Here is a 24011-nt window from a genome sequence, read left to right as displayed (position 1 = left end):
CAGGACTTTTTAACAGGCACATAATGTGGCTGTTCTGCTGTTATTACTATTGGAAAATGTAGAATTTGCCTTTCCAGAGGGTTGAGCAGTCAAGTTTCTGCAGAAGTCAGCATGGACTGTGAGTGCTTGGAACTTTGAAAATCAAGCCCTGAGTGACAAGATCAGAATCAGGATCAAATATAAACATTTAACAACAGAATTCAATATGTGAAGTTTTTAACTGTCTGGGGCATAACATTTCCAAAACTTCCAGCACTTTCAGTCCAGCACTAACTGGTATAAAGTGTGCATATTGTTTTCAAAATAAGCTATTTTTGTATAAACTAATGTCAGATTCTTTGATGTCTGTGAGACCTTGCTGTTCTCTCTCCCTCTTATGGTGAAACCAAGATTAATTCCATGATTGCAGCAAATTGGAGGGGAAAAAAAGGAGAGAGGAACATCATTCATAGCAGGTATTTATGAAAGAGAAATGTTTTTAAGTAGTTCCTTCAATGTTGGAGCTTCTTAATGCACAGAGCAATGTGCACAGCTAGCTGGAATTCACAGTGTGCACAAGTAGCTGGAATTCACTCAGAGTCTGCTGCCTCAATCTCAATTTCCTCTGGCTTAAACTGCATGAGCAGGTGCAGAAAATTCCTGTCGTGTGATGGAATCTTGTCAGGATACCACGTTTCATTCTGGGTGAATGGAGTGGGAATGGGGCTTCTCTAAGAAGTGAGAAACCTGATGATTGCTGGGGGATCAGTCCTTCTCCTCCTCTAGGAACATGGGTGACCACTTGGCTCTTTCTCATGGATTGGAGGGCTTTGATTGTGCTTTAGGAGCAGCTGCTGCTTCCTTCGGCTGGGCTGCCTGCGGCACTGTGCGCTGCTGGCACAGGGCAGGGCTGGCTCTGACTCCTTCCCTCTCTCTCCCAGCACATCTGCTTGGACTGTAAGAAGAATTTTTGCACATCCTGCTCAAACCAGCCCGAGGGTGGGCCCCTGCTCTGCCATCTCTGCCAGCGTTTCCGAGCCACGGCTTTTCAGCGGGAGGAGCTGATCAAGATGAAGGTGAAGGATCTGAGAGATTACTTGGCCCTCCATGAGATTTCCACAGAGTTCTGTCGTGAAAAGGAGGACCTGGTATTCCTGATCCTTGGCCAGCAGCCTGCAATTACCCAGGAAGATCAGATAAGAACAAACACATTTAATACCAGTGCCCGTGAACAGCAAGACTTTGTGAGTCACCCCCCCGCCAACCTGGCCTCTCCTACCTCACACGATGAGTCCTCAGTGTCTGCAGATCCCATCTCAAGTTCAGAAGCTCAGGAACACCAACAGGTACAATCTCTGGCCAGAACAATCTTTTGCAAACTTATTCATCTCCATTTTTGGATTAACTACTAGGATGTTGCATGTGCTTTTGCTGTGTAAAGCTGTGACTTGCTGTCACTGACTTTGATGTGCTGTTCATTATGGAATTGAATTTGGTGGGCAATGCTGAGTATCTCGACCATTCACTCTCAGAACATCATCACTGCTCTGGGATGTGTTTTCTCTGGTGCTCTGGTTCACATTTCCATTGCCACAAGATGTTCCTGTGACTGCTTCCTTTGGTACTTGCTGGTGGCTTCTGGCACGTGTTTGTAGGTGTAATTAAATTGTTGGTACTGTTCTTTAATTCCTGTGCCAGATAACAAGGACAGCCTAAAGCAGTTTTGGAGCTGGAACTGATCAGAGGCGATGGGGGCTGGGTGACGTTTCTGGTGTGTCCTGCACTAAGATCAATAGAAGACAAATCATAAACCAAGTCTGTTGCCAAGTCTTGGTTTATGATGAACCTGCAGTTCTGATGAACCTCAGCAGGGGCATTTGAGTTTAATTATTTTTTATTGACCCTGCTTTGTTTGTTTTTCTGCTCTCTGCTAAGGAAAGTTTACTCAGTGTTTGACATCTGCTCCTTGTCCTGTTACAAAGTTAATGGGTGTATTCAGTTCCCCGTGGGCCAGAGCTGTGAAAATGTGTGTACCTTCTGCTTCCTCAGCAGATTTACCTAGTTCAAAAGAAGAGTTCTCCTGGGAGAATGTTTTTCACAAATCATTAAAAGACATTTTTGTTCCCTGGTTTTCTGGATATTGCCATTCCAGTTTTTACCAGCTTTGCTCTCTTCCCTCACTGCCCCATGATACGTTTCAGCTTCTTGTCCTGACTTGCATGACATGGTGCTGCAGTTCAGGCTCTTTGATCCTGATTGTTATTCTTGGGCTCTGTAAATATTAACAAGTCCCCACTTGGATAAGTGGGATGGTAACATTACAGTCTCTTTGTCAGTAGGAAACCAGAGGGAGCAGTGGCTGCTGGGGGTGAGTCAGCTGAAATTACACTGCTCATTTGATCAAGTGTTCACAGCAACTGCCCAGCTTTTCTCCTCCAGTCTGTCACTGCTGCTCCCTCACTCGATGTCTCTGTTTGCCCATTCCAGACCCCACCTGAGGAGGTGTTTGCCTGGTTACTGTGAGATCTGAGCTGTCAGAGGGCTCTGCAGAGCCTTGCACTGAGAGCTCTGACATCACACCAGAGCACAGTGTGACCTTCAGGGAAGGACTGCACATACACAATTACAAATTTGGTGTATGAATTTGGTCTCCTCCTGATCCAGCCTGGAGTTCTATACTGTGGCTTTAAAGCTTCAGCAAGTGTTACTTTGTGTGAGTGCTCCACAGGGGAAAAACCCTCTGTGAGTGTGCCTGCCTTGTGCCTTGTCCTGCCTGTGTCCTTCCAGAGGTTAGGGACTGCAGTGACACTGTCCTGGAGTTGATTGCTCTCCAGAAACCTACAGCTGGTGAAAGGTTCATTTCCTCTTCCAGGCCAATGGTCATGTGCCTCCGAGCCCAGCCTGTGGAACAGCAGCTGAGAATGCAGCAGAAGAAGCAGCAGCAGAGGACGAGATACAGGTTTGTGTGTCCTGAAATTGGATGGCAGGGAATACCAGGTTTCCTGGGCTGGATTTGCTACTAGACATGAACAGTAACTGAGAATGACCAAATCAACCCCTTCTGTGGCATCATCCTGTCCTCCACATACAGAAAGAACTGGTGTCACTTGGACACCATGGCAGAAATTATTGAGCTCTGTCTCAAGATTTGTGTTTCTGGTAGATGAATTCAGAGTAGCCACTTCTCTGTCCATCCAAACCTAAATTCCTGCTAACACATATGCTGGAAATGGATTGAAATCATAATTGAAGGTGTTGAGGACATGAATGATTCCCTGTGTGCTCCCCCCAGTCCAGTGACTCCGAGGATAACCTGGTGCTGGGCAGGAAGGCCTCCCTGTCTGACCTGACCAGCGTCGGGGACATCAACGCGCTCTCGGTGCGGCAGCTGAAGGAAATCCTCGCCCGCAACTTCGTCAACTACAAAGGCTGCTGTGAGAAGTGGGAGCTGCTGGAGAGGGTCACTCGCCTCTACAAAGAGAAGGACCTTCAGCATCTAGGTGAGAGACTTGGCCTGTTCTGCAGGTTTAGCCCTTTTATGGACAGCTGTAGAAGGAAACAGAACTTAGCTGACATGTCTGGTGCAGCAGAGTGGGGAGGAAGGAGAGAGTGTTTTGTACAGAGTGGAAGGAGCTGAGCTCTGCTCACCACTCCTTGTTGTTTGAGGAGAGTTGTGGGAGCCCTGCAGCAGCAGCACAAGGGCTGTGCATCCTTCACACGTGGCGTTGTGCATATCCCCAGCAGATCCCACTGGGCACTGCCACACCCTCACAACAGCTGGGTGGCTGTACATGACTGGATATGCTGAGCTCTTATCTCTTGGCTTGTGGTACCTGGCAAAGCCAGCAGGGAAATGCCCTGCCCAGGCAGGAAACTGCCACCAAAGAGCAGCTGGGAGATCAGGACATGTGCTCAGAGCAGTGGCTCCCAGGACTGCCCAGCTGTGGGTAGCTGGGGTTTCACTCTCTTACCACCAGAGTGTTCCTGGGCCTGCACAGGTGGCTGTGAGGGGATACAGGTGTGTAGAGAATATATCTGGCTCAATTTTCCACATGCCAGTTTGTACTTGGAGGGGATTTCTTAAAAAAACCACATATTTGTAAATTACTTAAAAGAGAAACACGTTAACGCTTTGATTTCATAAGTTTGTTTCTCAGTGCTGTCCAGAGTAGTGTTGTTGTCTTAAACATGTCTCTCTAGGCTTTGTCTTCTATGGATGATCCAGGATTTAAGACAGCAGTTTTGGGGTTGCATTCTTTCATTACCTTGTGCTTTTGATGCAATGTATCCTTTTCTTTCACTCACTCTGTGTCTGTTCAATCACTTGGTAATTGTGTAACAGCAGAGGAGCTGGCACCAGGGGCTGCTCCAGGTGCAGTGCTGGGAAGCCAAACTCTGCACACATCCCAAGGCTGTCTTAAAAATTGAGACATCCCTTTGGATCCCTTATCTCTGGGATGCTTTAACTGTTCTGTAAGCTCAGTATCAGAGAAGGTTCTTGTCAGTTGTTGAACCTGTCCTGATCAGAGCCCAGCCTGAGCCTCCCATGCTGAACAGCAAAAAGCAGTTTTGGTTCAGCAACTCCCTCAAGGATTTCAGCCCCTGCCTGGTACCACTTCTCTCCCAGCTTTTCAGATTCTCACCAAATCTCTCTCTTCTTCTGTTGCAGTTTTGGACACTGACGATCAAACTGCTGGTGAGTGAGATCCTTAATCATGGAGTTGTTTATTGGGAAAAACCCTCCAAGATCCAGTCCAACCAGCACTGCCAAGGCCACCCCTAAACCATGTCCCCAAATGGCACAACTACATGGCTTTTAACTCCCCCCAGGGTTTTTTATGCCACCGCTGCCCTGAGCAGCCTGTTCCAGAGCTTGACAACCTTTTTGAAAATGGGTATCAGGAAAAATTTCTATCTAAACCTCCCTGGCACAACTTGAGGTCATTTCCTCTTGTGCTGTTACTTGGGAAGAGAGACCCCTGTTGCTTCATTTGCCTCATCACTGAGAATCTCAGTGGTATTTGTTTCCATCTCACAGAAATTACTGTGTAAAAGCTAAAACTTCTGTTCCTTGCCAGCTGATGGAGCAGCCACAAGGGCCAAGTGGCACTGCACAAACCCACCCCACCTCCCCTTGTCTGACCCCTCGGTGCTCTCCTGTCCCCTCAGGTGGTGCTGGGCCCCCCAGCACCGAGGACAACCTGTGCAGGATCTGCATGGACGCTGCCATCGACTGCGTGCTGCTGGAGTGCGGGCACATGGTGACGTGCACCAAGTGCGGGAAGCGCATGAGCGAGTGCCCCATCTGCCGGCAGTACGTGATCAGGGCCGTGCACGTCTTCAGGACATAGAGGGGGCTCGGGGCTGCCGTGCCTTAAAGCCTCAGTGCTCTTAGGGAAAGGGCCAACATCCCTGCCAACAGCTACCTTGGAGATTTGCATGGACCCTGCTGCAAGAGAGGGAGGAGGAAGCCTGGGGAAAGTGCTCTGCTCAAGCCATGCCCGACTCTGCTCATCCCACCATCGTGCTTTACACCACAGTGCCTGGAGTCCTTGGAGCTCATTGCCAGCAATCATTCACCACCTCCATCCTAGGATAATTTGAGGACAGATGGATGCCCAGCTTTCTGCCAGGAAGATCAGCTCCAGAGGCTTTGTATTTTCCTCTGAATAATAAAAGTGAACTGGGGTCTCAAAAAGTGTCCTTTGTTTTGCTGCTCAGGCTCTGCCCAGCAACAACTTGATTTTCGAAGATTAAGATGTCACTGTGCTTGTTAATTTACTTTTATTTTTAATTTAATGTAAAATTGTTGTGCTTGCAGGACAGGCAGACCATCCCTGCTTTCCCTAATTCCAGCCTAGTGCAATTGTGGAAAAATGTGTAATTTAATATCAAGGTTGTCTTTGTATTATTGAAAACTGTTGGGAAGGCTCAGCCTTGCCCCATGGGCTGGGTTTTTGTTTCTGTGCCAGAGGTTGTTTCTGGTTTGGTTTTGACTTTGATTTCACAGCATGTGCCAGAGGTGGGGCTCAAACTGAACTGCCCCTGCTTGCTGAGGGAGCTACAAATCCAAGGCTTGAGTCTTCCCCAGGGTTTAGTGAGGAAACCATAGAGCTGCATAGTGAGGACTCCACTGCTACACAATCATATTTAAGTACAGGTGACTTTTTCTTTTTTTAGAAGGGAATCATGGAAGAAAGCCTTTGTCTCCCTTGGATCCATGAGCAATCTCCACTGCAGGCCAGCTTCCCCATCCTCCCCAGCGCTGTTTTACAGGTCTGTTACCTTCCACTGCTTACCAAAAGCAATTTTGTCTTTTCAGCTGGTGAGGGTGGGGAGAGAGGCTGTGGCCTGATCCCTGACAGCTCTCCTGGGCAGTGTGTTCAGCTGGAAGAGATCTGCTAGAGGCAGTTCCTCCTGCAGGTGCCTGTAACTGGTGCATTTTTCCCTCAGTGTCCCTCAGCATGGCCCTGTGCCCGAGCCCCCTGTGCAGAGCTGTCCTGGCTGCCAGCAGAGAACAGCCCAGAGCCAGAGGGGCTCTGCAGTGACTCCCCTCTGCTCCTGGGCAGTGGCAGTGATGGCAGCAGCACAGTGTGCTCTGCACAGGGCCACTCCAGGAGTGCAGGGGCTTTGCTCTGGGCACTGCAGCCAAAGCAGCACCTGGGATGAGAAATCCATGGCTCAGGAGGCAGCAGGAGAGAGCCAGGGATGTCTCACTGAGGGGGTCACAGAACTCCACAAAACTGCAGCAGCTGCTGCATTGACTGAACTCAGCATTCTGAGTCAGGCTGTTCTTTCATCTTTGACTTAAAGTTTACCAGATCCAGCAGGAGAACAAAGTGAACAAGTCAGTGCATCCTGACAGAGAAAAGGGCAGGTAAGCACTGACTCTGTTTGCTCTGCAGAGAGCACAGGGACCTTGAAGAGCTGCAGGAATACACAATGTGCTGAACAGCCTCATTTAGGAAATCCACTGTGAAAATTCATGTTGTCATATTTTTCAATAAACTCAGGGCTGGGGGAATTTAGCAGGAAGAAGATGATTCCCCTATGGATAGATGTACTTTTCCTTGTACAGGGTAGGCTTATTGTCTACAGCAGTTGAATCAAGCTGCAGATCAATGCCTGAAATTTTAGGGATGAGAAGATCCACCCACCCTGTGACTCCAAATTGTGCTTTGTGAAGGGAGGACTCTTCTTGTTTCCCTTGTAAAAATGGATTCTCTACTTATGGGTATGAGTGAGTTGTTTCTAAAGGAAAATCAAAACCTGGAGGAAACTGATTAATGATCCAAAGGAATATAATGTTCTGAACTAATAAAGTAAATGGAAATATTTATGTGCTTTATGTACACTGTACATTGTTTAAAGATTTTAAAACTTAATATTCTACTTGAAAGGGCATGTTATTCACTATTAAATCCTCTGGTACTATGACAGTTCAACTTACTAGTTTTGGTACAGAAGTTTGGTTTATAATTTTATAATAAAGTTGAATTGTGAATTAGTTAACTTTGTTTTTGAATCTTTTACAAGCAGAGATCCAACAGCTACTGCTGAACCTCAGCCAGAAACTGGGATCCTTGGTGCTGAAATGCTGTTAGTGGGGGGTACAGAAGAGCTGGAGGGGAAAAAAAATTACCTGACAACACAAATGACCTTGGCACCACAGCCAAGAGTCCCATGGAGCTGCTGCTCTGTTCTCCTGAACAGGAAGAGCAAAACCTTTGGAAAATAAGTCCTGACAGCAAAGGAGAAGCTGCTTCAGTTTTATTTATCTATAAAAATACCCAAACTTTAAAAACCCAAGGAGACTAAACCAGCACCTGGATAAGGGTGGTGGTCCACAGTGTGGGCAGGAAAATGGGATTCAGCAGTGACATTTCTTCAGAGAACTTTATAAATTCATTCCATAGGGCTGCTCTGGATCTCTGCACACCTCCACGGAGGGATCCCCCGTTCCCTCCACTCCCCCTTCCCAGCTGTCTGTGCCAGCACTGCCCCTGTGCTAGCACGGGGCCACCAGCCTGCGCTTGCGGATGCACTCCCAGATCCACCTGGCAGTCACCCGCTGTGCCCCGGGGTTGTCATCAATGTCCCCAAGCACGTGGGTGGCCGAGGCCGTGTCGAACTCCTCCACCAGGTCCCCGTCGAAGGCGATGAAGTAGCGGCGGATCCGGGCAAAGTCCGGCACCGAGGGCGCCAGGTACAGCTTGACCCCCGTGAAAATGTCCAGCAGGGGCTGCTGAGGGGGGAGGGAAACAGAGCTTGGGCAAAGCCTGCCTTGGAATGGAACACAAGCATTCCTTGGAATGGAAGTGGAGACATTCCTTGGAATGGAAGTGGAGACATTCCTTGGAATGGAGGGGGACAGACATTGGAATGAAGTGGACACACCACACCTGCCCAGCCTCCCCCCACCCAACCACGGGTGCTGTCCTGGCCTGCTGTCTGTACCTTTTTTCCATTGTCCTCCATCTCAGATGCTTTTCTCTTCTCCCCTCGTTTCTCCTCGGATTTTTGAGGGGATCCAATTACTCCTTTGCTGTCTAAAAACAAAAATTTGACTTGTGCATGTGCTCTGTCCAGATCCTGGTTCTGCATTCATGTTGTAGGAAAGAGTAAAGAGCAGAAGGGGAAAGTTTCCTCCCCTCTTTCTGGAAAATCCAAGAATTCCTGTCACTAGTGAGACCTGTTTTTCTACTGGAAATGGTGTGGGGCAGCCTCCTGTCCCATTCCCAGGCTGCTGCTGCCACCTGCCCTCCAGGCTGTCACCACTCTGTCCTGCTCAGCAATCTGCTTCATGTTCCAGCTCAATTCACCAGGAAATCCCCTCCAGCCACGTGTCCCTTTATACACATGAATTCCATCCAAGTCAAATTAAACACTGGCTCCTGGCCAACAATCTCACACCAAAGGGCTGTGACCTGCACAAATGGGAGCAGTGAACACCAACCTGAACAGCACCACCAGAGCTGTTTCCAGCCCTCTCTTCCCAATCCCAGCACATCTCAGAGCTGTGGTTAACTCATACAGGGCCAAACCAGGAATCTGAACAGCTTTGCCCATTATCCCTGAGATCCATGGGAAAGGTGGGATCATCAAGTCTCTCACAGAGGGCAAGGGCCCAGAGCCTGCCCTAAGCAGAGGACACAGCCCCACCCCAGGCTCCCTCCTGAAAGCACCATCACCTTACCTTCTGCCTTCTGGGCTTTTGCAGGTGACTTGCTTGGGGGACTCTTAATACTGCTGTGAGGTGTGGAAGACCTGGAATTCCCATCATTCTCTCCACTGCTGCCAGCTGTGGACTCATCTTCCTCCCCAGCTGTAACACTGAAATCAGCCTTCTCCTTGGAGAGCTGGTACAGCTCCTGCCCAGAGAAACAGCACTGATCATTCCTGACACTGGACACGAGCTGTGAGGCACAGACTGCTCTGCTGTTCTCCCCCCTGAAGTGTTTGCTCAACAGCCTCTTCTTCCTGCACCCCTCTGCAGTCATTTCCTCTGTCCCAGCTCCCTGCATTCCACCCCTCTCCTGCATTAAGGGAAGCCACACAGGGAGGAGCAAAAGCCACATCCACATCATCTGCAACAGCCTGAAGGATGAGCAGTGAGTACCCAGGGCACAGCTGCAGAGGGGTTTGTTCCTCTCTCCTCCCCACGGGGATCCTGGCAGGCCCTGGGGGCTGCATCACTCCTGCTTTCCATGGCACAGCAGCCCTGGCAGCTGCTGCCAGCCCCAAACTGCAGCAGCTCCCCTGAGCACAGAGCTCCCACAAGGCTGGCACTGGGGTGGCTGCAGCCTGGGGGTCCTGGCCCCTGTGCCCCACAGGCACTTCCCAAATGCCTCTCCCAGCCTCAGCAAGTGATGGGAAACTGAGTGAGAATGGAGAGAACAAAGGTCTGCCCAAGGAGGTGGTGGAGTCACCGTCCTTGGATGTGTTTAAAAAAAGCCTGGACGTGGCACTCAGTGCCATGGTTTAGCTGCTGAGGAGGTGTTAGGTCATATTCTGTGGTCACCTCTGAGGAAGGCAATCCCTCACCCTGCCACCAGAGCTGATGGAACCAACTGCCTGCAGAGACTTCTCTGACAGGGCACAACACAACAGCTCAAGGGACCTGAGAGGCCTCCAGCAGAACAGCCCAGCCTGAGCCCGGCATGAAGGGAAAATGGCAGGAGCTATGACAGGCAGCAGGTGCCTTCAGTGCATGCTGTGATCTGCCTGAAGCTCAGCCTGCTGCCAGGAGCTGCAGGGCCCCTGCTGACCCACCTTGAGCTGCTGCAGGTTGGTGGCTGTCTGCCAGTCCTTGTCGTCGCGGATGCGGGTGCAGCGCGGGAAGCGGATGGAGATCCCGTCGGCCGTGTGCGCCTCCGCCCGCGAGAACTCGGCCCCCGTGATCTCCCACACCGGGGCTTTCTGACACAGGGAGGGAGGAAACCACGTCACACCCCTGTGCTCCCTCAACAGCCAGCTCAGAGAGCCTCATCCCCCCTCACTCTCCACCCCAGCACAGCTCCATATACACAAAGTGACCTTCCTGGTCACCTTCATTATTAAAACTGCTTTTTCTGCAAGCCAGGGACCCTTCACTAACACAAAATGCCAATTTCTAAGCACACCTTCTCCTTCAGGCATACAGAGCACACTGACACATTCCCTACAGCAACAGCAACTTTTGGGTTACAGTTGTGTTTCAACCCTTTAAAGTCAGATTTCTCATATCTCAAATTTAAAGTAAGCTCACTTCTGGAAGGGATTTAATGCACAAGAATATTTCCCAAAACTGCTGCAGGTGTGATTTCTTCATGAAGCTCTTAGCCTCAAATGCACCTGCAAGATTGAGAGATAAAAACTTGTGCTTAATTTCCCATTCCAACTACGAAGATTTATTTTGTAACACAGACAACTTCTAAGCTGTCGTTCTAAAGGATTTATAGAAGACTGCAGAATAAGGGCTGGGAAATGTTAAATGGGAAATGATTATGTGAGCACTTACCTTTGGATCTGGGACAATGAAGTCTGGGTAGTAGATTTTGTTAATTTTTAGCCACCTTGGAATTTTACTAGGATCCTATTAATTAAAAGCACAAAATTCAAATTATTGACACTTATCATCATATATAAACCTAATTTTACAACAGAAGCTGCTGAAACACAACCTAGAAATAGATCAGCACAGAGCTATTATATTGCCTTGGCATGGATGGAACTTGCACTGATCTGCAGCCTCATCTGGAAAAGCACAAATATTGGCTGAAACACAGCCCTCAATTCCTGTCATTTTGTGTGTGAAACAAGAACAGTTGCTCCAATTGTGATTCATGTAAAACTACATTAAAAAAAAAAAATTCTACAGCCTTGATGCAAATGGCCTTCAGGGTGTAAAGGCAATATTAAAATTCAGCTCTCTGTTTATTTGTTCAGTGTTGAAATTCTGTCCAGTGACAGAAACCTTAACTGCAACCCCAGGTCATGGAGCCACCAGACCAGAGCCTGACTGAGCACTTCCCTCCCACAGCCCCATCTAGTGACTGCCTTTGCCAATCACAACATGCCCAAAAATCCAGATAAAAAATTGGGATGTTCCCAACAAAACCTTGTCCTAGCAGAAAACAGATGGTGCCTGGCTTCCCACTCAGTGTCTGGGTACAGATCCCAGGCAGTGCCTCCTCCAGGAGCCGGCTGCTCTGACACCTCCCTTGTGTCAAGTGGCTGATGGGCTCTAACTCTGATTCATTGCTGGCAGGGCACTCCCACCCTGCAGTGCAGCAGCACCTCCAGGGCAGCTGAGCCCTTGGCTGAGCATCCCCTGGCTCCCCTCTCACCTTGCTGATCTTCACCATGTCCAGCTCTGTCTGCAGACGTGCCAGGGTGGCGTCGTCGTGGCCACCAGAGCATTTGGTGACCGTGCACCACTTCTCACTCTTGGGGTCGTAGCAGCCCATGAGGAAGATGGACATCATCCCACCTGCACAGGACAAGCCACAGCTCTTCTGAGCCAAAACCCTTTTGTGCCTTTGGGGCCTGAGCCTGTGATGGTTGCAGAGCCCCTGCACTGTGCAACAGCCCAGCCCAACACCTCCCAACACAGCTCTGCTGTGCCAACCAGCCCACAGCAAAGCCACAGCAAGGACACGATGGGCTGCAGCAGGTAACCACTGCTCCAGCCACCCTCACTCTGGAGGCCTGGAACAGGAAAACCTTGGGAGTTCCTTGAGCAGAGCTCTGATTTCAGCCAACTCCAGACCTACCTTTACTGCCTTGTCCATAGAAAGCCCCCAGCACCACCAGGTCAGCAGTGTCAGCCATTGCCCCCTCGTTGAGATAATCCTTCTTCACCTTCAGCCAGTGGCGTTTCCCTGGCTCATAATTACCCTGTGCAAAGGAAGGCAGAGCCCCCTCATAGAGATCCCCTGGTGGGCAGCAGCCCCTCAGACAGCCCTGGCCTCTACCCAGCTCAGGAGCTCCTGAGCACAGCAGGTGGAGCAGCTTGGACTGGGTGTCAGCACTGAGAGGAACCCAGAGAGTTTCTGGAATGCTCAGTGTGTGATTCAGAGCCGACTGCTGTCATTCCCAAATTCCCAGCTGACACCAGCACAGAATGAAGGGGAACTTGCCTTTAGATCCTTCAGCACCAGCCCTTCCAGCCCCTCCCGGATGACCCGGGTGATCATGTCTGCCAGATCTGAAGCTTTCTGCAAAGGAGAGGGACCAAGGTTAGCTCAGGACTATAAAAAGGGCTGAGCTCTTCAGGCTTTGTGTTTGGAGCATGGTGCACTAAACCCAAAGCAACTGCAGAGAGAGGAAGAGGTACTTTCACAATAGTTTTCCAAAGAGGATCCTGTGCATGTTCTCTTTGCTGCACAGCCAGTGACTAAGCTGGGAATATGTCCCAAAAAGAGAAGGTTTGTCTGGTTAAAAAATACCCCAGAGATGTGGCTGCCCCAGGATGTGTGTCCCAGGATGTCCCAAGTCAGATTTGCTCAGCCAGCAGTGCCTGCTTCATTCTCCATCCAACTGCCTTGGGACCTATGAACCACCCTCTGCCCAAAATGTCTAAGCATTCTGCACCAAAGCCAAGGTGCCACAGAAATCAGCAGCAATGGGGAAAAATAATGGGACATCAGGCTTGTGCATAATCAAAGGAAAATCACAGCATGGTGCTGCCTAAAGGCAGACTTTAGCAGCCAGGATGTCTCAAGGCTGTGTGGCACTGGAAGCTGCCAGTTTGGGAAGTCTGGCTCCCTTCAATCAGGCTGCAGTCCCAGCTCTGCACTGCACAGCACACACTGAATGACAGCAGGACTTAACTCCTCCTAACAGGGTCAGAATGACAATGGCTACAAAATCATTAACAAGCCAGAAAACCTGAGGTATGCAAGTTAAGATTATACAGGTGCAAGGTAAGATTATACTGAAGGGGTTGGGGCCAGGAGAAGATGGGAATACCATGCTGGCTCAATAAGTCTTGCACCCAGAGCAGAAGGAGAACCATTTTGCCAGGGTGAATTTGCAGAGTTAATAATAAAAAAAAAGCCAAGTGCTGGAGGAGCAGGGTCAGGGTTGTAGGGGCACTCTGGACTCACTGTGACATGTTTCATCTCTGAGAACAGGATCCTGTTGGGGATCTCCACCATGTTGTCGTGGAGGAACTTGCGCCGTTCACAGAGGGGCCTAGAGCAGGGCATGGACAGTGAGGGACAAGCAGCAACCCCAACAGGAACATTGAAAAAAGCTGCTCAAGTCATTAAATCATCCTAGAGAGCTCCAGAGAGGACAACCAGCTCTTACTTTCCTCCAGGAACTGACAGGATGGACATTCCAATGTTAACAGTGTGTTTACAGGATGTGAGATGAGCAGCTGAGATGCAGCTAACCCCAGTATTCTGGAGAGCAAGAGGAGCTCCACAGAAAAACTCCTTGGCACAGCAAGGTCCCTCCCATGCTGCCCTGATTTCCCAGTGAGTGGCCAGTCTGACAGCCCAGGTGAACTGGTCTGTCTGCATTAGTGGGGTTTTCCAGCCCAGGTTTTCCAGTTCATCCCAGGAAACCAGCCCAGCCACCCTCCCCTGGCAGCCACACCTGTCCATCAGGCTGATGTCATTGAAGTAGATGCAGTCAAACACAAACAGGCAAACGTTGGCATCCTGGAAAGCAGCTTTCTGAAATATAATTAACAGGATTCTGCAGTCACAGCAAACAGTTTTAGTAAAGTAATAAAAGGATGGATTTTTATCTCTGTAATATTTTAGGTATTATAAGCTTATGCCTCTTCTAAAAGAAGCATTCTGAGAATTCAGATTTACATTGAATGTGTCCAAGCAGAAGCTGAGAACATAACAAATGTTCATTTCCTAATAATGGAAAATAATGCTAAAAATATTAATGGTTTTGGGCAATGCAACATCTGTCACTACTGCTGCAAAAAACCCACCACATTTCTACAGACAGCAGATTAATGGCTACTTTAACTTAAGCACTTATAGTTTAATTTTCATTTTCCTGTCCTTTTCCTCACCCCCATTCAGCCTAGACACAAGCACTTACATAACATTTGCATGGAATAATCACTGCACCCCTGTGGTCCCCCAGGCTGCCATACATCGCTCAAGCCATGAGAAAAAATGACAGAATTGCAAGATTTCCCTAATATTTTTTTAGTATTATTGAAATTAAGTTCTGTTAATGTCCTGCCAGAGATCAGGTTAATATCAAATCTACTGTATTAGAGCAGTAGCTTTTCAATATCAGCCTTCTCAATAATCTTATTTTTTCCCCCAGATATTCTAACAAGCACCAGAGCTCTGAAATTATCCTGTGATAACAGACTGTGTTTAAGTCAGCAGTGTAACAGCCTCCAAACACAAAAACCATTTTTATTTAATTTTGTTTTTACCTTGTGCACACCAAGAGTCCCAAAAGGAAGTGGCTTGCCAGTTTTATTGTCAATCAGCAGAACTTCTGAATCCAGAATCATGCTTTGCCCACCAGGGAAAGCCTGGGGGATGAAATCCTTAAAATGGGCTACCTTGGGAAAACAAAAAAGAAAAACAAAAAAGAAAAATAACTGGTTGAAGAGAGGGATTAACTCCAATGCAGGTGTTTTCTCCACAAGTATATGAGGCACATGTGGCATATCTGCACTTCTATGGTACCCACAGCAGTCTACAAATAGAAAAATAAGGCTTTAATAAACAGAACCAAGTCACCCAACTGGCAGCAAGGCTCCCAAAATGCAGTGCAAAGAGAGGATTCTACAGCAGAAAGATGAAATTTAATTCCAAGCTCTTAATGTGCACCAGAATTAAATTATAAGTTTGAAGTGTTGCTTTTCCACATTCTACACACCTGTATAAATTAGGAATGAGAAGGAATCCTCCTTGCCTATAGAAGGAAACTTGGGAATGCAGAGGAGCTGGCACAAGGGGTGAGGCAGTGCTTACTTTGTGGGGGAGCACGGGCTTGAGGCTCCTGCTGAAGTAGCTGAAGTGATCGCCGTTCTTGTGCACCTGCACGCGCTCGCCGTCGTACTTGATCTCGGCGTACATCCCGTTGGGACACTTCTTCATGGCGTACTCGATGGACTTGCAGGCCTCAGCCTGGGGGACAGAGGGGCCAAACCCCAGGTGACACATGGAAAATAAAGCTACTCATACCCAAGCTCATGAACGAGCTACAATGAATGCCCTTGTAGAGCTTTTTGTCCAGAACCTCTGTTAGTGAGTCCAAGTTTTCCTAATTATTCACTTAATAATATCTGCATATGCCCAGATAATTACAGCTTTTCAGTGCTTATCCCCTCCAAATGCTTTAAAATGTGCACTGTGCCTTCTGTAGGAGTGTGCTCAGCCCACAAGTAAATATTTAACTCTGCTTTGTTCACACAAAAAGCCAGACTTATTTAAATCTCTAATCCACTGGAAAGCTTACACTCTTTCCAGAGGAAGGATCAACTTCTGCAATGACAGCAAACAAATACAAAAGACTGAGAGCAAGGCAAGGTTTTAGCTGGGCAGTTACTGAGTATATTGAACACCTGGCCTGGTGGTAGGAGATGCTCTTTAAACTGGAATTAAACAACCCTGAGCCCTGCAGAGCCAGCCCACACTGCACAGCCACTGCCCTGGCTCCTGAGCCTCCCAGACAGGGGTTAAACAACCCTGAGCCCTGCACAGAGCCAGCCCACACTGCACAGCCACTGCCCTGGCTTCTGAGCCTCCCAGGTGGGGGTCTCTGCTCTGTGCCTGGCTGCCAGGAGGGGTCCAACGTACCAGCATGGGCTGCACTGGGGTCATGAGTGAGGCCTGCACGCTCAGGGTCTTCTTGAGCCCTGGCACCTTCTCTGCCTCCTGCTGGTTCTGCAGCACCCTCTCCACCACGTCCTGCAGGTTCCGCGAGGCCTTGAACGCCTCGTAGGCGTTGGGATCCAGAGCGTCCAACCTGCAAGGCATGGAGAGAGGGGGAACGTGGATCAGCCTCAGGGCTGCTGCTGCTGCCTCAGGAAATGAGCACTTCTGGGTTTGTGTCACTTACACGTGCTTTGCTCCAGCATTCATTTTCAAGTCATGCTTAATTAGCCTGATGATGCACTTCAGGTCGTTGCCCGTACACCTGAAGAAGAGAAGATTCAGGAAAGGTGTGAACTGAACTTTGCAGCTGAAAGAAAATCATCCAGGTCTCTTTAAAAAAAGCCCCCCCCCTTTGCTGAGGGTTTAACCAATCATGTTAATAGTGACACCTCAGAGACACAAGGGAATATCTAAAAAGCTTTCAAGCATCCTTATGCCAACATTAACTCTGCCTCAGTGCTGGTGTACCTTCCAAAATTTACTAATTAATGCATCAAGAGTAACTGATCAGAAAATCCTCAGCCTCAGATCAACACAAACTGAGCCAGACCAAAAATCTTTGTCTAAATTACTTGAAGGCTTTTCCCAACATGCTTAAGAACGGCAACTTAATTAAGAGCTAAGAGCCATTAGGGTGTTACTGCAAGTCACTTGTTTGATTGAAGTGTCCTGACAGGCATGGACAAAGTTCTCTAGCATGCACAAGAGCCATAAAAGCTCTCCATTGCTGTCAAGGTGTTTTAATCACACTACTAACAGCAGCTTACAGATGCTAATTAGGTTCACTCTTGCCGGCTCATGATTCATTTTTCACCTACTCCAGCTTGTAGAGAACCACTCCAGTGTTTGGGCAAACCTTCAGAGGCTGACTCCTTCCCTCACCTGCGACTGATCTGCTGCAGGACACTCTGCTGGTCATCCTCCTTGGTGAGCTTGGACAGCTGGATGAGGAACTCATCCACCTCCTGGATGGTCAGGAGGCTCTTGGCTGCTGGAGGACAGGTCTTGCTCTGCTCAAAGAAGATCCGTATGGTCTCAGAAACATCTCCCTGTCTCCAAAAACAAAACCAGGGTGCGGATGAGAGGCATGGCCAGAGAATGGAGGTGCCACTGGGGATTCTGCATGGTTCCAGTGAGAATAAAGGACAAGAGTGATGCTGGGATTGCACAAAAAAAATGGAATCAAACACTTAAGGAAGCTGCCACGACACGTAAAGCTGCTCAGCTGTTTAATTTGCCAGAAAGGTAATTAAGAGTACCAGCATCATCTCATGGCTCTATTTTTCACAGCTGCAGCAGCACAGACCCTTTATTTCCTCAGGATGAATCCATTTGTAAATCCAAGGACATGGGACAGGCTAGTGATGTCACTAGAAGGCAGTACACAGCAAGGCAATGAACAGAGATGAAAAAATTACCTTTATTATCTAATTCACCCCTTTTCTGCACCTTGCAGTGAATCCTAGGGTGCACAGTCAATCACCAGCTCCTCTGCACAAGGACTCAGTGCACAACTGAGCACCTGCAATTGTAGCAGCTTAACTGTAATAACCAACTGCAGCTGCCAGTGACAGGTCTGTTAATTGAATCCCAGGTTTTGATGTGTGATGGTACAAAAAGAGTAATATAACTCAGTTCTGTAGCAATGTGCCAGAAAAGGAGTTTAGACAAACAGATGCAGCCCACCTTGCCTAGATAATTTTAGTCTTGCTTTCTAAAGCTTTGCCAGGTGAATTCTTATCCTGCTTTCCATTCAAACATGATTTTCTACAAGTTCCAGATGGCAGAAAATGCTATGAAAACTGCTAAAGTCAAGGAAAACCAAAATAAATCACCAGCTCCCATTCTAACAGTCAAGCTAAGGAGTGAAAAACCTAAACCATTATAGAATTTCCATAAGCAAAGAGCTGAACAGCAGAAATTAAGAGAGATTAAGAGAGCTGCTGTCTGCACTCACCTGCTCCAGGTCCCGGACCATTTCTTCCTGGTTGCAGTTAAAAATCCTGCTGAACAGCTTTACAATCTGCTTATCATTCAAGTTGTAAACCATTTTAATGACACCTGGTAACAGCATCTTAATGGTCAGGTATACATCACCATGAAAACCATCTGGAGGGGAAAAAAAAAAAAAGGCACATTATAACAGGGAGGATTTATTTTCACATCCAGGCTCTGGTTGGTTGTGTCCATTTGCATAATCCTGGGGATAAAACCTACAGCTGGGGCTTGGAATTCATAGGGAAAATAGCCACAATCTGCCTCTAAATTGGGCATCTACGACACCTGAGTGAGACATTGTTGTCTGAATTTGGTATTTGTAGAGTTCACTTTTCAAAGATTACCTCCACAGCTGAGAAATCACCAGAGCACAAGGCTGGGACCACACAAAACAACCAGATTTGAATTCCCCTTTCGAGACCAGCCTTTGAAGCTGATTCTGAGAGAGCTGCAAATTCCCAGCTGGAGCCATACCTCCTGCAGATCCCTTCCTGAGGAAGTCCTGGATGATCTGGGTTTTGACATTGTAGCTGGGTTTCTCAGCCACCATGGCGCAGAGCTTGCGGAACTCGCGCAGCAGGCAGTCCTTGTGCTGGGGGTCACACCTGGCTGCAGACAGGCTGGGCTGCTGGGCACACTTGGCAGGAGAATCTTCTGAATTCTTTGGCTTGGCTGCATCAAACACATCACAAGTTGTTTTTTTAGCAACGTGGAGATAATGATGAAGTTACCTCTGCCTGGCAAGCTGGGAATAATCCCAGTGTGCTGGCAAAGCTTCTGAGCTAAAATTTATGACTATTCTAAAAACCTTCCAACTAATTTTTACCCTTCATATTACACCAGATCTTAATTCTACCAGAAAAATTTGACTAAACCATGGTGAAAAATAATTTCTCCTTCCAGATGCCTGTGTTTTATCAATTTTTTTTTCTACTTTATAGGCTTTTGCCCTTCAAAACAAGACATTTCCCTAAGGTAATTTCTACAATTGGGGAATACATCCCCATCCCCTTCTGTCTCCTAACACCAATCCCCTACAGGAGCTGAAGTCTTTGGCTGGATCTGTTGTGGCTCTGGGCAGTCTGGAGCTCCAGGTGTGTGTCAGGTCAGTCAGAGCTCACAGATGGACTGTCCTGCTGGCAGGTGCCCCTCAGGACAAGTTTTCATTTCCATGAACACAACTGAGAATCCCTCAGCAGTTTTTTCCAGATTTTGAGCTTCACATGGGATAATTTTAGCCTGCACCTTCAGTTTGGCTGCAGTGAGCCAATGGATGTAGGGATGGAGTCAGCCTGACAATGTGGGTCATGGCAGAACCTTTGTCTCCTTAGGAAAACTGGAAATTCAGACATCTTTCAAGATGTTCTTTCAAGCACTGAGAGCTTTTGACAAACCAGAATTAAAAAACCCTAACATCTATAGATAAAAACCTACCAATTTGAGCCAAGCTAGAACACCTCTTAATGTTGAGATTAAAACAAAATTGATTTCCCAGAACCAGTTTCTTAATGCTTACCAGAGAATCCAGAGAATTTCTTTGGTGGATCTTTTGTGGTCAGCTGTCCTGTGGCAGTGAGTTTTGCCTGCACTATCACCTTTTTCTTTGGGGTACCTCCAGTCTTGGAATTGGCTTCTGGAAAGCAGAAAGGTTCAAAGAGGCAGGAATAATCCCATCCATCCCTCACCATATTATGTAGCTTACAAAGCAAAAAGCCTTAAAAGAAATGAGAATTGGAGGAGAAAAAACCCAGATGTTTATCACATTAAAAAAAGTTAGAACAATATGTAATTTATTGAAGATCACAGAGAAAGGTGGAAATGGAAAATAACTGATGCTTCCACACGGGTTTTATTTGCCCATGAATTAAATCACCTAGGCCTTGTCCACAATCAGTGGTGACAAATGAATCAAGGAGTGGCACTGTAGAAGCGACCATTTCTTCCCCTTCCTACAGGGCTGAGACAGGGACTGGAGCAGCACCACACACTTTGTCTCTAAGCCACACAAATAAATCCCTGAGGATTTCATGGCAAAGGCAAAGCTGGGTGACAACCCCTAGCACAACTTGAAAACAAGGAGAAAAGTGACCCTAGCACTGCCTCATGCCTCACCTGAGATGTACTTGTTGATGGTTTCTTTCTCCTCATCCTGCAGCTCCTCCCACCCCTCCAAGTCTGTGATGTCTTCAATTTTCTTAGTGGTGGCCCGTGCCTTATCCAGCTTCTCAAAGATGCACTTGACATGGTACCACTCCTTCATGTCCCCTCCAGACTCGGTGAAAGGATTGGGAACGATCTTCCCAATGCGCACCATCCCCTTCACGATCTTCTCCTTGCACTTCTTGCAGCCCGCGGTGCCTCGCTTGGCATAGTCCACGCAGTACCGCTGCTCCGCCATGTCCCCGGCAGCCGCGCAGGCTGAGCGCAGCCAGCTGCCCAACAGCAGGGACAGGGGAAACGCCGGCTGCGGGGACGGCACAGCGACAGGCTGGAACAGCAGCTGGCACCAGCACCCGGGGCTGGCTCCGGCACAGCGGGACAACGCTCTGGGCAAGGGGAGCCGCGGGCGAGGGCCGAACAGCGCTGTGCCCCTGCCGAGAGCGCGGGCAGCGTGTGACAGCGTCCTGCCGCCCGTGGGCATCCAGTCCGTGCTGAAGGTGCTGCGAGCGACACAGGGGACACTGAGCACCCTCTGCCCGCCGGGACCCCCTCGCCGGCCGCAGCCCTCGGCCTCCCCCCGGCACCCGCTCCGCAGCGGCCTCCATCGCCCCCGCTCCGCTGCCCCACACCCCGCGCCCTCACGGCCCCCTCCTCGCTCCCGCCCCAGCCTCGCCCCGAGGCCGCTTTCCCGCCTTGCCCGCCCCGCCCCGACCGCCGGCTCCCCCCGCCGCCGCAGGCCCCAGGCCGCCCCTCCGCCGCTCACCGAGCTCCTCACGGTGCCGCCATCCCGTCCCCGGCCCCGTCCGGACCCCGGGACCCCCCCAGCCCCTCAGGCCGCGGCCGCCGCCTCAGCCGCCGCCGGGACACGAGCGCGCCAGCCCGGCTTCCGTAGGGCCGCGCGCGCGCGCGCGCGGCGCACCGGGCCCCGCCCCTTCCTGCCTGAACAGCAGCCGAGGGGGCGGGCACGGGCAGGCCACGCCCCCTCGGGCCGCCTAGCGCCGCCCCCAGCACGCGCCGGGAGCGTTTTCCCCGCCTCGCGCGCGGCTGAGGCGGCACCGGGAGCGCGCCCGGGGCCAGGGCGGGTCCGTGCCCTGAGGCGGCACCGGGAGCGCGCCCGCGGCCAGGGCGGGTCCGTGCCCTGAGGCGGCACCGGGAGCGCGCCCGCGGCCAGGGCGGGCCCGTGCCCTGAGGCGGCACCGGGAGCGCGCCCGCGGCCAGGGCGGGCCCGTGCCCTGAGGCGGCACCGGGAGCGCGCCCGGGGCCAGGGCGGGTCCGTGCCCTGAGGCGGCACCGGGAGCGCGCCCGGGGCCAGGGCCGATTCGTGCCGTGAGGCGGCACCGGGACAGCGCCTGCATCATTCTCTCTCCCCTCGTGGGGGTTCCCTGAAAATTCGATACTGCCATGTCACCTGCGCCCTCAGTACCTGCTCAGGCCTGAAGTGCTGCCCTATAACCCCCTGAAATTGTCCTTTGCACTGTGTTTGTGTGGGTTTGAGGTGCTGCTGCACCATCCCAGGCTCCTGAGAACAGCCCTTCATCCCCGTACAGGTAACACACACCAGCTGTTGGCTCTCTGCTGGTGGCAGCCACCCCTGTTCCTCTGATGGGAGTGCTGTGCTGTGCCAGGAGGCTGCTGAGGAGGCTGGAATGGATGCAGCACACAGCTCCACTGGATTCCTGCCTTCATCCATGGAAAGGATGCTGGGTGGGTTGACATGGCCAAGTCTCTGACCTGCTTTGCTGTACCTCAAAGGCAGAGTATGAGAAATAAAGTTCAGAATTTGCTTCCCCAGCCACATATCTGTCTTTTTGTTGGCTTCCAGCAGGTTGCAAAGCAAGCTGCAGGCAGTCTTCTCTTCTTCCCAGCACATCAAACAAACCACACTGTTTGGAGCTGGGAGTGAGTGTAACAATTGTGCCTGGTGACAAAACTGGGATGAAATCTGACATAGGCATTTCTGATCACTGGGATCTGGCTGTGAGCAGGCAGTCTGAATTCATTTGCAATATTTTACATTGCAGTATTTACTCACAGACAATGCATTCATTCAGTCCAGGATCTCAGGATGGAAATGCACCTTCCCATCCCTCATGGCCCAGAAGTGGAGGAAATCCCGAAACTAAAGAGAAGAAACAAGCTCCCTCAACCAAATCCAACTGGGAGCTTTGAATCACAGAAGAGGAATTGCAGAAGGATTCAGAGAGATCTTCCTGCCATGTGGAAGGCACCCAGACCACCACCACGCTCCAGATTTTTGGCTGAGTTCACTCAGCTCCAAGACCATGCATTTGACTGACCTAGATTAAAATTTTAATGTGATTTGATTTTTAGTAGTTCGTATATCACTTTGAGAAATGATTTACAGAACCAGCAGTGACTGGGTGCAACAGTTTGTATGAACACTGGGATTTTTAGAGGGGAAGAAAACAAAACCCAGGTAAAGACGAGGTGTAAGATGCTGTGATATGCAGTGTTCAGAGAGAGCTTGCTGGGAGCACAGAGTCCATGGCACCATGCTGAGATCTCCCATTCATTGTGGGCCTGGTGAAAGAGATGGAAAGGCAAAGGCTGACACTGCAGCATACCATGATCAGGTTTAAATAATATATAATAAATAATAATATATAATAAATAATAATATATAATAAATAATAATATATAATAAATGAGGCAGCTGAGCAACCTGGCAGTGGTGGGATCTGCTGCCCCAACTCTGTCTAAAAGTCAGCTAAATGAGCTAAACTCATTTTAGCAGATGACTAAAGGCAGAGCCTTCAGTCAGCAGAGAAACGTTTCAGAGGCCTCAGTGAGGGTGAGATGAATTTCTCCTGGCTCTTTTCAGCCTGCAGGGACAGGAGGGGAGTAGGAGGCTGCCCCTCTGCAGAGTGCAGCAGGGACTGGAGATGGATAGCCCGGCAGTGAGAGATGCAGCGAGCACAGGCAGGTGGCAGAAGGCTGCCACGAGAAACTGGGAGTTTTAGATAAATTTCCTCTCAGAGAAACACACACAACTGCTGTTTGGTTGTTTTGGAGAGGGAACAACAGCAGCAAAGCTGGTGCACTCTTAATGCCAGCTCTCCTCCTCTTGAGCAGGAGATGAAGACTGCAGCGCAGAGCATTAATTCTGCCGATTTTCTCATGTGGCTCCAAAGGAATTGGTGGAAAATTGAACCTTGCTTCTTCATAGAATCACAGAATGGTTTGGGTTGGAAAGGACCTTAAAGCTCATGCAGTTCCACCCCCTGCCATGGGCAGGGACACCTTCCACCATCCCAGGTTGCTCCAAGCCCTGTCCAACCCAGCCTGGAACACTTCCAGGGATGGGGCAGCCACAGCTTCTGTGGGTACCCTGTGCCAGGGCCTCCCCACCCTCACAGGGAACAATTTCTTCCCAATATCTGCCGTAAATCTACCCTCTTTCAGTTTGATTTTGTCATCTTTTTTGTGGTTAACAGCTCTGAGGTGCCATTAAGAAGTAATAAGAAAGTTTCAAGTGGCCTATCAGGCCCTGATTTTGGTCAT

The 24011-nt window shown here is 49.5% G+C and overlaps 2 protein-coding genes across 5 annotated transcripts in view; one reads left to right on the top strand and one right to left on the bottom strand.

Moving 5' to 3' along the window:
• RFFL (ring finger and FYVE like domain containing E3 ubiquitin protein ligase) overlaps positions 1-7478 on the top strand; it is a 29180-nt gene extending 21702 nt beyond the window's left edge. For all 3 annotated transcript variants that reach the window (XM_084219092.1, XM_084219090.1, XM_084219091.1), the window contains exons 3-7: positions 921-1325; positions 2852-2938; positions 3272-3479; positions 4649-4675; positions 5149-7478. In XM_084219092.1, the coding sequence (XP_084075218.1) occupies positions 921-1325; positions 2852-2938; positions 3272-3479; positions 4649-4675; positions 5149-5330 (909 nt within the window). In that variant the 3' untranslated portion in view covers positions 5331-7478. The remainder of the gene's footprint in view (positions 1-920; positions 1326-2851; positions 2939-3271; positions 3480-4648; positions 4676-5148) is intronic.
• A 264-nt stretch (positions 7479-7742) lies between these two features.
• LIG3 (DNA ligase 3) lies at positions 7743-21386 on the bottom strand. 2 transcript variants are annotated; one of them, XM_084218833.1, is made up of 20 exons: positions 21253-21386; positions 20442-20989; positions 19846-19962; positions 18804-19001; positions 18289-18440; positions 17214-17380; positions 16516-16593; positions 16254-16422; positions 15426-15581; positions 14879-15010; positions 14065-14144; positions 13569-13656; positions 12600-12677; positions 12234-12357; positions 11808-11950; positions 10979-11053; positions 10252-10398; positions 9176-9350; positions 8437-8528; positions 7743-8221 (listed from the first exon to the last, which is right to left on the bottom strand). In XM_084218833.1, the coding sequence occupies exons 2-20, from the start codon at positions 20968-20970 to the stop codon at positions 7988-7990; spliced, it is 2934 nt and encodes a 977-aa protein (XP_084074959.1). In that variant the 5' UTR covers positions 20971-20989; positions 21253-21386; the 3' UTR covers positions 7743-7987. The 2 variants fall into 2 exon arrangements, with proteins under 2 accessions (XP_084074959.1, XP_084074958.1); XM_084218832.1 differs by having other exon boundaries at positions 7744-8224.
• Positions 21387-24011: the final 2625 nt, after the last annotated feature.

Source organism: Fringilla coelebs, assembly GCF_963513975.1.
Source record: "Fringilla coelebs genome assembly, chromosome: 20".
Taxonomy (NCBI): Eukaryota; Metazoa; Chordata; class Aves; order Passeriformes; family Fringillidae; genus Fringilla; species Fringilla coelebs.
The sequence above is the reverse complement of the archived record's forward strand: the minus strand, read 5'-3'. Positions and strand labels throughout refer to the sequence as shown.

Excerpts from the sequence above, each read along its gene's own strand:
- LIG3 (XM_084218832.1), bottom strand. The coding sequence starts at position 20,970 with ATGCCCACGGGCGGCAGGACGCTGTCACACGCTGCCCGCGCTCTCGGC. Across the intron at positions 16,423-16,515 it reads AATGCTGGAGCAAAGCACGT|GTTGGACGCTCTGGATCCCA; the intron begins GTAAGTGACACA and ends CATGCCTTGCAG. Across the intron at positions 9,351-10,251 it reads CCAACCTGCAGCAGCTCAAG|GAGCTGTACCAGCTCTCCAA; the intron begins GTGGGTCAGCAG and ends TTCTCTGGGCAG.